This window comes from Bos mutus, chromosome 13 (assembly GCF_027580195.1).
Source record: "Bos mutus isolate GX-2022 chromosome 13, NWIPB_WYAK_1.1, whole genome shotgun sequence".
Lineage (NCBI taxonomy): Eukaryota > Metazoa > Chordata > Mammalia > Artiodactyla > Bovidae > Bos > Bos mutus.
In genome coordinates this window covers 22,659,429-22,676,100 of record NC_091629.1, presented here as the reverse complement: position 1 = coordinate 22,676,100, position 16,672 = coordinate 22,659,429, and the positions used below count along the sequence as shown (strand labels likewise).

Here is a 16,672-nt window from a genome sequence, read left to right as displayed (position 1 = left end):
GCCTCTACCTGGAAACTTCGGCTTCTTCACTAGACCAGGACGTATCACATGCTGACTTCCAGTCCCTGGCTTTCTGCATTGTTTCCTGTGCCTCTGACTTAACCACTGAGTGCCATGTTGGTTTCCCAAAGAGACTCTGAGCTCCCTGAGCAGGTCTGTGTCTAGATCCTGGTGTTGACATTTTTCAATCTTATTTATTTATCTTATTTCTGGTTGCACTGGGTCTTCATTGCTGCTCATGGGCTTTTCTCTGGTTGTGGTGAGTGGGGGCTACTCTTCACTGTGGCATGCAGGCTTCTCACTGTGGTGGTTTCTCTTGTTGGGGAGTGCAGGGTCTGGACACATGGGCTTCAGTAGTTGCAGCTCCGAGGGCTCAGTAGTTGTGGTCACAGGCTTACCTGCTCCACAACATGCGGAATCTTCCCAGACCAGGGATTAAACCATGTCCCCTGCATTGGTAGGCAGTCTTATGCACTGTGCCTCCAGGGAAGTCTGAGATTTACATTTTTTTAAATTTTATTTTATATCAGAGTATAGTTGATTAACAATGTTGTATCAATTTCAGGTGTATAGCAAAGTGATTCCTAGTACATATGCATGTATCTATTCTTTTTCACATTTTTTTCCCATTTAGGTCATTAGAGTGTATTGAGTAGAGTTCTCTGTGCTATTCAGTATGTCCTTGTTGTAGAACCTCAAATTTAGAACATGAATAAGCCCAGAATAAATATTCAGTACATTCTGTTGAATGAGCTATGGAGGTGCAGGATTGGTAAGTGGACATGTGGATGGATAGATGGACCAAGGTGTGATAAGTGGGAAGGTGGTTGGATTAGTAGGAAGAAGAAAGAGTGAGGGTAGCATGAATATTTAAGTGCATGAATGCATGGATATGGATGGGTGGATGAATGGCTGGGCCAAGAAGTAAATTGCTTTGGATAAAAGTATGGATAGGTTAGTGATGCAATGAATGGGTCTATTGATGAAAGCTGTTTGAATGGAAAGCATATGAGTTATTGGTGGGTGTAAGGAAGAAAGACGGATGTAGAAATGATGGAGAAGTACATTGATGGATATGAGAGAAGTGTGTGAGTGTGAAAGATAAGTAGGTAGATAACTAGGTAGATGGATGAAAGATTGGATATAAATTGGGCAGCTGAACAGGCAGAAGGAAGATGAGTGAGAAGGGTAAGTTGGATGGATGTATGGGTGAAAGAATGGGTGCAAAGATAAATTAGTCGAAACGTGTGTCAACGGAGGGCAAAGTGAGTGGATGGATGGGTGAATAAATGGACTGAATGGTTGATGGATAGGTAGGTGGGGGTGGAAACATGAATGAAAATATTAACTAAAGTTGAAGAAAAGAAAGGGACTGTATACAGAATAATTTATATTACTATAAAGTCATACATTTATAAATAGGGAGAAAATTTATCAATTTTAGCAAAATAGGCCAAAATTTACAGATGAAGTAGAAAGCCTATACAAACCCTAAGATGAAGTATCAAAAAATAAGTAAAAATATACCATTATGATATTTACATGTGTATGTACATATAACTGAATCACTGAAACTAAAATTGTGAATCAATTATATACCTCAATTGAAAAAAATCCTATCTAACCTAAAAAAATATATATATATATACACACACACACACTATTATAGAAGGAGCCGAAAATAGGCAAGTTTCCCAAATAGTCTTCCAAGCTAGTTTTCTGAGGTAATATGACTCAAATAGCAAAGCACTCAAAAATCATAGGCCTAGTTTTTTCTTTTAACTATAGATATGGGAATTCTAAATAAACTATCTGCTAAAAGAACCAACAATGTATTAATTCAATTATACCTTCAACATGATTAAAGTCATTCTAGGAATATGAGGATGGTTCAACATATGAAAATTTGTGTAAGTTTTTTTGTCTTTCTTTTTTATTTTCTAAATTATGAAAATATGATAACACATTTACAGGAGACTTGGAAAATACAGAACAAAGTTACATGTAATTCCACTGTATTTTACCATTGTTTAAGTAGATAAATTAAGATTTTTAGTTGTAGTTTCAATATCAAACTCTTGGAAATTAATAAAATGAATGTACAGAAAAGTAGATGAAGATGCTGCTGCTGCTGCTGCTGCTAACTTGCTTCAGTCGTGTCCGACCCTGTGTGACCCCATAGACGGCAGCCCACCAGGCTCCCCTGTCCCTGGGATTCTCCAGGCAAGAACACTGGAGTGGGTTGCCATTTCCTTCTCCAGTGCATAAAAGTGAAAAGTGAAAGTTAAGTCGCTCAGTCATGTCCGACTCTTAGCGACCCCATGGACTGCAGCCTACCAGGCTCCTCCACCCATGGGATTTTCCAGGCAAGAGTACTGGAGTGGGGTGCCACTGCCTTCTCCGGTAGATGAAGATAGTAGATCTGAAAAACATTATGAACCAACTTGATGTAATTAAGATTTATACAATTTTCACACAACAGTAGGATACAAATTCTATTTAAGTTCCCATAGACTATAAGGTAGGAGACACTGGAACATATCCAGAGGCATAAGACCAGGTGCAGAAATTTCATGGTCTAAAGGTATTGAAAAAAATTGTATACGTTTTTATACCAACAAATTAGAAGAAAAAAATAATTGCATCACTAGATGCTGAAAAAATATATGACAAAATTTAGTAGTAATTTTCTGCAGCAGCTATAAATGGATTAAAGAGAAAATGACCCAAGGGCAATAAAACCTATATGTCCCAAACCCAAAAACAAATGTCATTTTATACAGCCAGAGACACTGACTTTAAAATAAAGAACTGGACAGGGCTAGAGCTTATTGAATTTATTCTCAACATTATTTCAGAGGTTCTATATAATATAAAAAGCCCTGAAATTTTTAAAAAGTAAGTCATAAAGTTGGGGGAAAAAAGAGTCAAATTTATCATCATTTTCAGATTATATGATTGTATATAAAATCAAAGTAACCCCAATAAATATTGTTATACTTAATAAGGCCATTTAGCAAACTAGTCGGATGCAAGACAAAATTGATAGCTCTTTATTATACCGAAAGTGAAAGTCACTCAATCGTGTCCAGCTCTTTGCAACCCCATGGACTATACAGTCCATGGAATTCTCCAGGCCAGAATATTGAAGTGGGTAGCCTTTCCCTTCTCTAGGGGATCTTCCCAACCCAAGGATAGAACCCAGGTCTCCCACATTGCAGGTGGATTCTTTACCACATGAGCCACAAGGGAAGCCCTTTTATTATACTGCTCATCATTAATTACTTTGATGATAACATTTTAAACTTACTATTCATTTCAGGGATTCCAGGCACTTTAGTCCACAGCGTGAACAGCACTTCGTTGTCAATGGGCAATCATTATCCTGCAGGCACTTGGGTCTATCAATCGTGGAACATATTGGCGGCTTGTTTGGGCAAAAACCTGCTTTGACTTTATGAGGTAAAGCAAGACACTTGACCTTGAAATACTTGACCATACTTTGAGACAAATTAGGGGAATCTTGGGAACCTTAAATAAGGTTTTCCTCTAATTAAGCTTCTTACCCTCCCCCCTAGAGTAACAATAAGGTGGAATAGGTGGGGTATCAACTTCTATGTGATAAATAATTTTAATAATTATTTGAGGAGAATCAGAAAGTCTTGCCAAGAGGTAGGGAACATATGCATACCTATGGCTGATTCATGTTAACGTTTGGCAGATATGAATACAATACTGTAGAGCAATTATCCTTCATTTAAAAATAAATATTTTTTTAATGGGCAGAAAACAAAGTTTTGCCATCTCTGATTTATAAAATCTGATAGGATTCCTTATTGACTCTACAAAATTAATAGATTTGGGTTATCTAATCCCAGAGTACCAGAAGTAGGAGTGTTAGAGAACACGAAGAACTTCCTTGTTTTATAAACCGTAGATACTAAGGACCATAAAGGGGGAATTGAGTTGCCTAAGGTCACACAGAAAACAAGCAGGAAAGTTGAAGTCAGTTGAAAAGCCTTTGACTCCTTCCGCCATACCATGTTGTTCCTCAAAACACTGACAATCCCTGGGACAAGACCACAGTATCTTAGCACTGCATGAGGGAATGAATAGCATCTATAGAGGAAGAGTTCGCTTCTACTCCAACAGCACTTTGCTACCCATCTTTTCCCCTGCATACTTTACATGAAGTTCTGTGCAGACATAGGATTCATCTGAATTACACCTATGAATGGTTATGAATTTTCTATATGAATAAGTGGATACAGTCACCTTGTAGGACACTGAAGAATGAGACTTGAAATAAATACATTTTCATTGAGAAATATGAAGAGGGTTACCATGCAAGATTGGCTTGGAAGAATAGCACAACAGTCTCCCAAGGTCAAGAAGGCAACATGAGAGCCCTGGTTGGCCATTAAGTGAGGGAAATTTCCCGAGAGACTTCTGAGTTAAACAAAGGGGCATCCACCACTCTGGGACAGCTTGGCATTCTCAGGGTTTGCCCAGTAGACTTTGGGAAGTATATCCCCAGTCCTTACCTGTCCAGGCCATGGCACAATCAAAGCCACACATGGATTCGCAACATTTTTCATTTAAGGGGCAATCGTAGTCACTCTTACACGAAGCTGAACACTCCATACGGTTCTTAAAAGGGAAGAGTGGGCACTGTCCATCCTTGACTGAAATGAGAGCAGATGTGAGTTCCTTCAAACCCCATCCTCTCCCATCACCCTTCAAACAGCTTCTCCTTTTCTTTAAAACTAGTATCTCTTTCTGGGATGTGGTTCATTCTACCCTGTCCACGGGCACCTCTAGTAGGCTGTGGAGTGATGAAATGCTCCGCTGTATCAGGAGATACAATAGAAGAGAGTTAAACTTGGTGTTTGAAGGCCCAAGGTAAAGTCCCCGTCCTGCCAGTTAATGAATGACTCCAGTTTCCTTCTCTACAAGGTAGGATTAATTATGTGACATCCACACAAGTCCATGTAAGCTATTTTAGGGGACGTGCTTTACTTTGCAGGAGGAGTGATGTGATCTGACTCAATTTTGAAAGAATCATTGTGGCTACTGTGTTCATAACAGACTTGTAAGAAGGGAAGGAGAGAAGCAAGGAGATCTGTTAGGAGGTCATTGCGATTAATCTAGATGAGAAGATGGCACCTCAGGTTAGGGTGGCAGCTGTGGTTGTGGTAAGAACTGATCTGATTCTGGATCTATTTTCCAGGTAAGTCTAAAATGACTTCTTAACAAAGGATGTTGATTGAGAAAGACAGATATCAAGGATGCATGTGCATGTCTCTGTTTGCCCTCATCTGATTGTAAATTCCCTGACAGCAAGAAATGTTTTTTTCTCCTTGTCCCTGTCATTCTCCTTCTTGCTCTCCTCCTCCTCCTCCTTAGTGACCCCGTAACCTTGTCAAATCTTTGTGTCCTTGATAATACATAACCCTGTCAACAATTCAGTGAGGTACTATTCCAGTATTCCAATACTATTATTCCAGTATTACAAGGGGAGGAACTGAAACTCAAAGAAGCGAAGAAATTTGCAGTGAGAAAGACAGATTTCTAGCCAGTATTTTGACTCCTAAGCTCTGTATCACGCTGTCCTGCTGTATCCTTACTGGTCATTGCACAGGAATTAATCCACAGACTTTACCTTTAGCCCACTCTGAAAGTGAAAGTCATGCCCACCTCTTTCTGACCCCATGAACTGTAGCCCCCTGGGCTCCTCTGTCCATGGAATTCTCCAGGCAAGAATACTGGAGTGGGTTGCCATTCCTCTGAGCCACCAGGGAAACCCTTTCCTTGCTCTACTCTTCACCTTCTCCCTGCTCCATCCCTATTCCATGGGATTCCAGAGCTGACCTGTCTATGCTTCATTTTTGGGTGAATCCTTAGGTAATATTCAGCAGGTCAATGTCATGAGAAAATAACCTGTTTCCAAAGTGTAGACATGACTCTCAGGTCCCACTGGCCAAAGTTTACCAACAATTGATATGCACTACCTCATTTTTTGGCACAACTCCTTTAGGTAAAGACTATTATTATTCCCATTTTATAGACAGGAGAACTAAAGCCCATGAAAGACACAAAACTAAGACTACCCAGCCAGTGAATGACACAGCAGAGATTTAAACCAAGGCAATTTCACCTCAAAGCCTGAATCTGCAACTGGGACGGTATACTATTTCTCATCAGACTAGGCTCACAGATTGCCAAGGGTATGAGTCTTACCAGCTGATAAGCAAGCCTGCATGCAGTCCTCCTTCTTGGAGAAGTTGTTGGCATTCCCAAGGCAGCCTCCATATAAAAAGGGTTTGCATACACGCTCTTTGGTGTTAAAATACCACTGCTGAACTGTATTCTTGCAGTGTCCTTGGTCTAAGGGTAACAAGCAGGGTTCTGAGACAGGAGACAGAGAGGGAAGAACATAAGAGTAGCAAAAAAGATAGGGGTTAGGCCCTCAGCTTTTGTATAGCTCCAGGTGTTATTATCCAAGTTGTAGAAAGAGCCATGATCAATAAAAGTTCCGGTCCTAGCTCTATATGGTCACTCTTTAACATCCCTGAGCATTCTTCCTACCTTGCAAAGGTGGTCACAAAGAGCATATAAGAAAGATTCAGAGCTGATCTTACTTCTTCACCGCTTTGAGTTTTCAGAGGGAAAGACTTGTTCAAGAACTGTATCCAAACTGCCTATCAAAGCACCTGGCACATAGAAAGAATGAGGTACTGAGACAGAAAAAGAGCAGTCCCTCTCTGTCTGGAAATTGATCTGATGCTCACAGCTAAGCCATATTGTTCTCCTGTTGGACTTAATCCCATAGGACATCCACATCAAACAAAGTTACTCTGAGGTGATAGAGTGGGACCAAAAAAAAAGATCACTGTGAAACCTACAAAATACCAAACACCTATGAGTGATGTATGCTTCTCTACCAATTACAGCTTTACCCTCCTCCTAGCCTTCCCACTCTATTGAAGAGACTTACCAGGATAGTTATACAACTCCCCCCACTTTCTGACAGCACCCAATCTAGGGTGAATTCCCACTTCCTTAGATCTTCCCCCAAATTCCCCAATCAAAGCCTTCATCCTGTAGTAGATACTTCCTAACAGTTTCTTCTCGAGACACTTCAAATTGTCTGCGGTGAACTTTCTCCCTCGCTGCAGCAAGTGATAAGCTCAACTTGTTCAACTGCAGATCTGTTCCTGGTGGTCTTTAACCAAGGGCATTGACACTACTTATTTGTTGAAGGAATGAATGAATGAAGAGTGAATCTATACAAAATGCACAGTTCCCTACTATTAGATACTTTGAATTACCAGAAAACCTCCTCGAAGGGCAAAGAATCAGAGAGCAAGTCCAGCCTCTGAACTGAGGTTGCTACTTGCCACAGTGCCAACAATAGTTTCTTGACGCACAGTGAACAAGCAGCAAGCTTTAGTTACTGGGAGCGATTGGATGTTGGACCAAAGAAAAATAACATCAAGAGTATCCATTGATGTCCACCATGCCTAGACTCATTGTTTGTACTTGAGGGTTGGGAGGCTCATTAGAGAAGGCGAAAAGCTTGAACCCTGGCCTCCCTATCCCAACGTTCAAGGGGGTCATTCCAGCAGGTCTTGACAGAGCAGGAAGCAGGACACCTCACAGACACCCTTGCTCTCAGCCTGGATGGCCCTACCTTCATACGGGTCCATGCACTTCTTCCCACAGGCAAAAGGGCAGCACTTGAGGTATTCACCGCAATTGAAATCTGTTTTGCATAAGTCTGGGGCTTTAGAACTACAGGTGATCCTTTCCTGGGGGCACTTTCCTGGCTTCACTGTAAGAAAAAAATGTCCAAATTCACATCTTTTGAGAGTTTCAGCTCTTATCAGCCCATGGAAAAAAGTGGATAGTGAGATTCCTTCAGTCCTATACTCTACCTTCAATTCTTAACTGTCACTCTGCTGTATTCAGGGTCTACCTCTCACCACTCTTCACACATTTAGGTAGATCTGAATCAGGAATTTGTACCCAGGTAGAACCAAAGGGGAAGCATCTTAGTAACCATAAGTTTGCTTTCAAAATCTGTGAGTCCGTTTCTGTTTCATGACTAAGTTCATTACATTATTTTTAATTAGATTCCACATATAAGTGAAATCATATCTGTCTTTCTCTGACTTACTTCACAGAGCATGATCATCTCTAGGTCTGTCCATGTTGCCACAAATGGCATTATTTCATTCTTTTTATGGCCAAGTAATAGTAATATATACCACATTTTCTTTACCCATTCAGATTCCAGGGCAGAGGGTTTTATAGGGATCAAGACCCTAGTCTTAAATTCAGGATCTCCTTTCTCCTCTCAAAACTAATTATTTTAATGCCTAATTCCTCTGCCTCCTGTATCTTAGTTGATAAGGGAAGTTAATTAGTGAGGAGTGGTGGAAATATCATGGACATAGGAGTCAGGAGCCCTGATTTTGGTTCCTGACTCCTTGTGAATTCAAGACCAATCTGAGTTCCACTCTATGACTCTGCAGTTGTCTCTAAGGGGGAAGAAATGGTGGAGTGGAAGAATCACTATAAATAAGACAACTCTGGCTTAGGTGCTTGACTCTACACAACAGCTAAATAATCTTGGGGGAAATGTCTTCCTTTGTCTGAGTTATAAATTTCCCATCTATGAAATGAGAATTACAATCTCTATAGGCTCTTCAGAAAGATTAAGATAGCAGAGTAGGAAGACTCTGAGCTCACCTCCTCCCATAGGCACACCAAAATTACAAATCTTCATGGAGCAACTCTGCAGGAGAAAGACCAGAAGACTAGCAGAAAAGATCTTTTACAATGAAAGATACAAAGAAGGAACCACAATAAGATGGGTAGGAGGGGCAGAGATGTCTACTCAAGACCTATACCCCAGGTGGGAAACCCACAAACAGAAGGATAATTACAATTTGAAGAGATTATCACCAGGAAGTGAGGGGGTCTGAGTCCCACATTGGGCTCCCCAACACAGGAGTCCTATATCAGGAAGACAAGACCCAGAATGCTTGACTTCAAAGGCCAGAGGGGCTTACTTTCAGGAGAGGCAGAGGGCTGTGAAAAAGATTCCACTGTTGAAGGACACACACAAAATCTCACCTGCTCTGGGACCCAGGACAGAAGCAGTGATTTGAAAGGAGCCAAGGTCAGAACCCCCTGCTGATTGTAGAGAGCCTCCCAGAGAGGCAAGGAGTAACTGGAGTTCAGCCCAATCTGTTAAGTCTTTTTAAAAGAAGGTTTTTTCCAGATTGGTAGAGAAGAGGTCAGAGATATTAAAAAAAGAATCTGGCCTGCTATTTGTGGCTTTGAAGATGGAAGAAGCTAATTGCCTAGGAATGAGGGTGGCTGCTAAAAGTTGACAACCAGTAAGGAAACCTCAGTGCTACAGCTGCCAGGAATGATTCTGCTAACAACCAATGAGATAGGAGGAGACCCTTGAGCCCATATAAGAATGGCGGCCTTGATGGACACCTTGATTTCAGTCTGGTGAGAACCTGAGCAGAGAACCTCAACACTCCATGCCAGACTTCCAACCTACAGGTAATTTGTCACACAGCAAGATAACTGATACAATATTTATTGTGGCTCCACGTCTCAAAACTGAGCATCTCTCTGGTGGAATCTGACCGGAGAGACGTGACTCTTTTGGATACTACTGAATCTTGAAATTACAGAAGTTTCGAATTAGAAAAAAACATATTTATCATTGGTATCAACTTCTTAATCTAATAGGTTAAAATAAGAAAGAGCGAGGTCACGTAGAATAATATAGTGAATTGGGGGCAGGTCTGGGACTTCCAGTCCATGGCTTTTTCCAGAAGACCCGCTTCTTTGGTGAGGACTGGCCACTGAGATTTCTAGTGCTTTCCAAATATATTTCTTGCCCTTCATACTACCCTTTTTAAAAACATTTATTTATTTATTTATTATTTTCTTGGCCAAGCCTCAAAGCATGTGGGATCTCAGCTCCCCTAACAGGGATCAAACCTGTGCCCCCTGCATCAGAAGTGCAAAGTCTTAACCACTGGACCACCAGGGATGCCCCCTCTTCATGCTATCCTTAATGCACTCTCCAAGGATGGCCTAAAGCTGAGAAAAGAAGATGGTATCAGCCCTCTCCTGTCATTCCTTGGCTCATACTTCCCAGGAGATCACATCCATTCCCACAATCCCAACTGTGGTTCCTATAGCTCCCTTCAGACCTAGCCTCTCTTCCAAGCTAAGACACTTTATAGCCAATGGAAAACACCATTTGGGCATTTAATAAACACCTCTGCTCCAACATGTTTAAAATGGAACTAATCACTTACACATGGAATCTAAAATACAGCACAAATGAACTTATCTACAAAACAGAAACAGACTCAGGCATAGAGGACAGACCCGTGGTTGCTAAGGAAGAGAGAGGAGCGAGGGAGATGGACGGGAGTGCGGGGTTAGAGTGGATAAACAGCAAAATCCTGATATATAGCGCAGGGATCTATATTCAGTACGCTGGGATAAACCATAATGGAAAAGAATATTTAAAAATGTATATATGTGTGTATATATATGAGTCATCTTGCCGCACAGCAGAGATCAGCACAATTTTGTAAATCAACTATACTTCAGTTAAAAGAATAAGAAGAAGACAATGGAGCTAGCATCTCCCCACGTCCAAACAGCACCTTCTCTCTGTTTCCGTCTTGATGTTTGGCATCAACAGTCCCCTGATCTGTTATTAGAATCCTGAGATTCAATTCCCTCGCTCGCCACCACCCCAGCATTTTACCAGTCATAGACTTGGGTCAGTTCAGCTCTCTAAATCCCATCTCTTCTTCCTCTTTGCTCCACTTCCTCAGGGCAGCAGCTGACCTCCTCCCAGGCGTGCTTTGTGTGCTCAGTCACCAAGTCATGTCTAGCACTTTGCGACCCCATGGACTAGAGCCTGCCAGGTTCCTCTGTCCATGGAATCTTCCAGGCAAAAAAATTGGAGTGGACTGCCATTTCCTATTCCAGGGCATCTTCCCAACCCAGGGATTGAACCTGTGTCTCTTGCACCTCCTGCTTTGGGAGGTGGATTCTTCACCACTCTCGCTGCTAGGGAAGCCCAACCTTCTCCCATCTCCCCCCTCAACTACTGCACCAGGCTCCTCATCGGTCTTCTGCCCTCAGAGTCCTGCCTAGCAACTGACAAATTTTCAAAAATTAAACTTGGAAAAGACATGTATCAGGAAAAGTTGGGGAATAATTTGGGGGGAGGAAGGTGAGGGGAGGATATAAAGGGCTCAGGACAGGTGAGTGGGGCTAGTTCTCTGAAGCCACCATCGCAGTGGCCTCCTCTGACATAAGTCCTCGTGTCTAATCCTCAGTCCCCAAGATCTCCTTCTAAAGAAGAGCAGCTGCAGCTTTTCTGAACCCACTTTTGACTCTGTAGCTTGGCGAGGCAGATGTCTGCTCCAAAGAGAGGGAGAGAAGCAGCAGGAGGGCAACATTTCTCCAGGAGAAGGTGGAGCTGTGGAGAGGAAGATGCCTGTGGAAGGGGAAGAGAAGAGGGCAGGGATTAGGCACAAGCCAGAGAGATGCAAGCATCTGCAGATGAACCTTGGAGCTGACCCACCAATTCCCTGAGTTCACAGAGCAGAAAACCAAGGCGCATCACGTGAGGTCAGTCACGTGGCAAGCAGGGCAGGTCTCTCAGTCCCAACACCCTCCCAGGGGCCCCACGCTCTGCTGTGGATTGTACGTTACCTACCCAGACACTTGCCCATTGTCTTGCTCCCAGGCTAGAGGCCACACATGAGTGATCACAGGGATCTGTCTGGAACACCAAGTTGATTTGCCCACAATCAGTCCTGGGGCAACCCCAGACACTACTGAGAATCTTTTCTTTGCTCCACCGAACAAGAAACTGATGATGATATGAGATTTGCAGGGAGGCCTGGCCATATCCTGCTGGGTTTTAGTGCCCCAAGAGCCAAAAAGATGCCAGTTGATCTGAGGTTAACAAAGTGAAGTGAAAGTTGCTCAGTCATGTCTGACTCTTTGCGACCCCATGGACTATACAGTCCATGGAATTCTCCAGGCCAGAATACTAGAGTGGTAGTCTTTCCCTTCTCCAGGGGATCTTCTCAACCCAGAGGTCAAACCCAGGTATCCTACACTGCAGGCGGATTCTTTACCAGCTGAGCCACAAAGGAAGCCTGAGGTTAACAAAGGGATCCCTCTTATTCCTTCTGATGTTATCCAAGCCTAGGAGCTTATGATATGTCCAGACAACCAGATAAATGGACATCTTCCCCCACTTAAGTCTCCATTTTCTATGTATTTTCCTGGCCTTTATCTATTTTTTTTTTAATAATGTGAAGAACTGATAATGTCTTACTGTATTGCCTCTCGGAGTAAATTTCAAAAATAGCAAGAGAAGGAGGCAAGAAGAAAGGGAGGAAGACAGAAAGGAAGAGGGTAGGGAAGAAAGAAAGTTTTTATGCCAAAGTGTGTTGTTGTTGCTGAGTTGCTAAGTCAGGTCTGACTCTTTCGTGACTCCATGGACTGTAGCCTGCCAGGCTCCTTTGTCCTTGAAATTTTCCAGGCAAGAATACTGGAGTGAGTTGCCATCTCCTTCTCCAGAGAATCTTCCCAACCCAGGGATCGAACCCAAGTCTCCTGAGTTGGCAAGTGGATTCTTTACCACTGAGCCACCAGGGAAGTAACATCTATTAACTCTTGAAATTTAGTTGATCGGATTAGCCTATAGTCAGTTAGTAGGAAGCAGAACGCCTGAAAAGGGGTAAAGGGAAGGATACGGATAAATAAGATTACCAAATATAATATAGGATGTCCAGTTATCATTTTTAGTATAAGCATATCCCATGCAATGTAAGGACTGTAGTTACACCAAAAATTATTCATTCAAACTGAGTTGGTTGGGACTTCCCTGGAGGTCAAAGGGCTAAGACTCTGCACTTCCACTGCAGAGGGCATGGTTTCCATCCCTGGTTGGGGATCTAAGATCCTGCATGCTGTGTCAATCAGTTCAGTCGCTCAGTTATATCTGACTTTTTGCAACTCCATGGACTGCAGCACGCCAGGCTTCCCTGCCCATCACCAACTCCTCAAGTTTACTCAAACTCATGTCCATTGAGTCGGTGATGCCATCCAACCATCTCATCCTCTGTCATCCCCTTCTCCTCCTGCCCTCAGTCTTTCCCAGCATCAGGGTCTTTTCCAATGAGTCAGCTCTTCTCATCAGGTGGCCAAAGTATTGGAGTTTCAGCTTCAGCATCAGTCCTTCCAATGAATATTTAGGACTGATTTCCTTTAGGATGGACTGGTTGGATCTCCTTGCAGTCCAAGGGACTCTCAAGAGTCTTCTCCAACACCACAATTCAAAAGCATCAATTCTTCGGCCCTCAGCTGTATAGCACAGCCAAAAGAACCCCCCAAATTGAATTGGTCATCACGTGTTTGTACTTGTTAAATCTGGAAACTTTAAAACAGAATCAATTCATTTTGATTGGAAGGGGACTTGTTTGGGCAATAGAATTAGAATTCAGAAGAATGATAGTTGCTACAGGAATGTGTATTAAAACATTTAAATTGAACAATTAATTCAATCTTTTTATGGAAGAAAGTCATTTGATTTGGTTGACTGAGGACTGACTTTGCCAATTAGACAATTTGGTTAACATTTTTCCACAAATATAGTGCATAACCTACCTCTTGAGAAATCTGTATGCAGGTCAGGAAGCAACAGTTAGAACTGGACATGGAACAACAGACTGGTTCCAAATAAAGAGGAGTATGTCAAGGCTGTATATTGTCACCCTATTTGTTTAACTTATATCCAGAGTACATCATGAGAAACGCTGGGTTGGAAGAAGCACAAGCTGGAATCAAGATTGCTGGGAGAAATATCAATAACCTCAGATATGCAGATGACAACACCCGTATGGCAGAAAGTGAAGAGGAACTAAAGAGCCTCTTGATGAAAGTTAAAGAGGAGAGTGAAAAAGTTTGCTTAAATCTCAACATTCAGAAAACTAAGATCATGGCATCCGGTCCCATCACTTCATGGCAAATAGATGGGGAAACAGTGGAAACAGTGGCTGACTTTATTTTTCTGAGCTCCAAAATCACTGCAGATGGTGATTACAGCCATGAAATTAACAGATGCTTACTCCTTGGAAGGAAAGTTATGACCAACTTAGTCAACATATTCAAAAGCAGAGATGTTACTTTGTCAACAAAGGTCCACCCAGTCAAGGCTATGGTTTTTCCAGTGGTCACGTATGGATGTGAGAGTTGGACTATAAAGAAAATTGAGCACCAAGGAATTGATGCTTTTGAACCATGGTGTTGAGAAGACTCTTGAGAGTCCCTTGGACTGCAAGGAGATCCAACCAGTCCATCCTAAAGGAAATCAGTCCTAAATATTCATTGGAAGGACTGATGCTGAAGCTGAAACTCCAATACTTTGGCCACCTGATGAGAAGAGCTGACTCATTGGAAAAGACCCTGATGCTGGGAAAGACTGAGGGCAGGAGGAGAAGGGGATGACAGAGGATGAGATGGTTGGATGGCATCACCGACTCAATGGACAGGGGTTTGGGTGGACTCCAGGAGTTGGTGATGGACAGGGAGGCCTGGCGTGCTGTGGTTCATGGGGTCGCAAAGAGTCAGACATGACTGAGTGAGTGAACTGAACTGAAAATCTGTAGCATCAAAGATTTTTTTAAATGTACTAAAGGACTTCAATAAGATTAATGCATTTTATGAAAATATGCTATCAAAGTTCAATCAGGTTAAGCTTTCCAACATTTACAGAACATATAAGATTATGTAAGGTGTCTAAGTAAAAGAGTAATGGATGTAATCAAACATCTTTGATCATTTGGCAAATACTCTTAAAACCTTTTTGGTAAACTTTCCAGAAATTAAGAAAATCACTTGTGATTTGTGATCAGTATTCTAACTACTGGAAACAAATTATTTTCAAGGGTAGGTTTTCCAATTGTATGTCTAAATAAAAATTGAAAGAGGGCTTAATAAAACTTTCTTAAACATTTAACTAGATCATTAAAATACATTTTTATTATACAGAATTATGTGACTAGGGGGCAACTTGCTAGAAGTTCAAAGAACCGAGTGACATACCTATAACCGAACTCCATTTGTTCCCATGAACTTACATATCATTGAGTTGCATTACCTATGGAATGTATCAATAAAATTTTATTTATCAATAATTTCAATATATTTACTTATATAGTCATTACTATTATTATGTTATTTAAATAACAAATGGAGTGAAAATCAATCCAAAGGAAAACATTTTATTCCTATAGTCTTATGATCACTGTAAATGAAAAGGCTAAATTTTAATTTAAACTCATGTTCTTGCTGCATAGCAATATGAAAAAGTCATGAATAAAAGGCTTTTGAGCGTAAGATTGTATTTCATCAGATTAAAAGTCTGTGGGGTAAGAGCAATGGAAAGAGAAGTTCAAGGAGAAGTGTTTTAAATTTTCCAACTCTTCAAGTGCTTTTCACATATTTTTTAAATGAATGATGCTGTATATCAAGTTATTATGGTATTTTGGCCCCAACTGATTCATTTGTTATGTAGCAGGGTTTTTGTAAAGTATTAATATTTACAACAGAGAATTCCCTGGCAGTCCAGTGGTTGGTACACCATGCTATCTCTGCTGAGAGACAGGGTCTAATCCCTCATCAGCAAACTAAAATCCCACAAGCCTCATGGCATGGCCAAATAAAGTTTACAACATGTTTGCATAACGCATTTGAGATTCATTCATGTTTCTGTGTGTTGTTTGTACCATTTTATTGATGAGTCCTAAATCCACTATATGGATGTCTCACAGGTTGTTTATCCATTCACTAAAGGATATTTGGATTTTTCCAGTTTGGGACAATTATGAATAAACTCCCTACAAACATTTGCATATAAGATTTTGCATGAATGTAAGGTATCTTTTTACTTCCCTGGTGGCTCATTGGTAAAGAATCCGCCTGTCAGTACTGAAGTTGATCAAACCTGCTAGATTCGATCCCTGGGTCTGGAAGATTCCCTGCAGTAGGAAATGGCAACCCAGTCCAGTATTTTTGCCTGACAAATCCCATGGGCAGAAGAGCCTGGGGGGCTGTCATCCATGGGTTCACAAAGAGTCGGACACGACTGAGACACATGCACACACATTTATAAGAAACTACCAAAATGTTTTTCGAAATGGCCGTACTATTTTGCATTTCCACAAGGATTCGATGAGAGTTCCACCTGCTCCACATGATTGCTAGAACTTAGTATTGTAAATATTTTTTTGCTTTTTAATTGAAGTATAGTTGATTTACAATGCCATGTCAGTTTCAGGTGTACAGTCAGTGATTCAGATATATAGATATAGATATGTGGTTTAGGACACAATATTGAGTATCCTTCCCTATGCTATACAGTAGGTCTTTGTTGGGTATCTATCATATATACAGTAATGTATATGTATTAATGTAAATGCTTTTATTTTAATCATTCTCATAGATGCATAGTGGTAAGACTGAAAAACATTTTAAGAGATTAAAGTAGTTGGCTTAAATTTCTAGAACCCTAAGAATCTAAGCCACTGAGAAAGATGAC

The 16,672-nt window shown here is 41.3% G+C and overlaps 1 protein-coding gene across 1 annotated transcript; it reads right to left on the bottom strand.

Annotated features, from left to right (window-relative positions):
* Window positions 1-3,313: 3,313 nt before the first annotated feature.
* WFDC8 (WAP four-disulfide core domain 8) lies at window positions 3,314-11,792 on the bottom strand. The gene is made up of 6 exons (XM_070382005.1): window positions 11,773-11,792; window positions 11,445-11,554; window positions 7,694-7,834; window positions 6,241-6,408; window positions 4,545-4,685; window positions 3,314-3,453 (listed from the first exon to the last, which is right to left on the bottom strand). The coding sequence occupies exons 1-6, from the start codon at window positions 11,790-11,792 to the stop codon at window positions 3,314-3,316; spliced, it is 720 nt and encodes a 239-aa protein (XP_070238106.1).
* Between the last annotated feature and the right edge of the window lie 4,880 nt (window positions 11,793-16,672).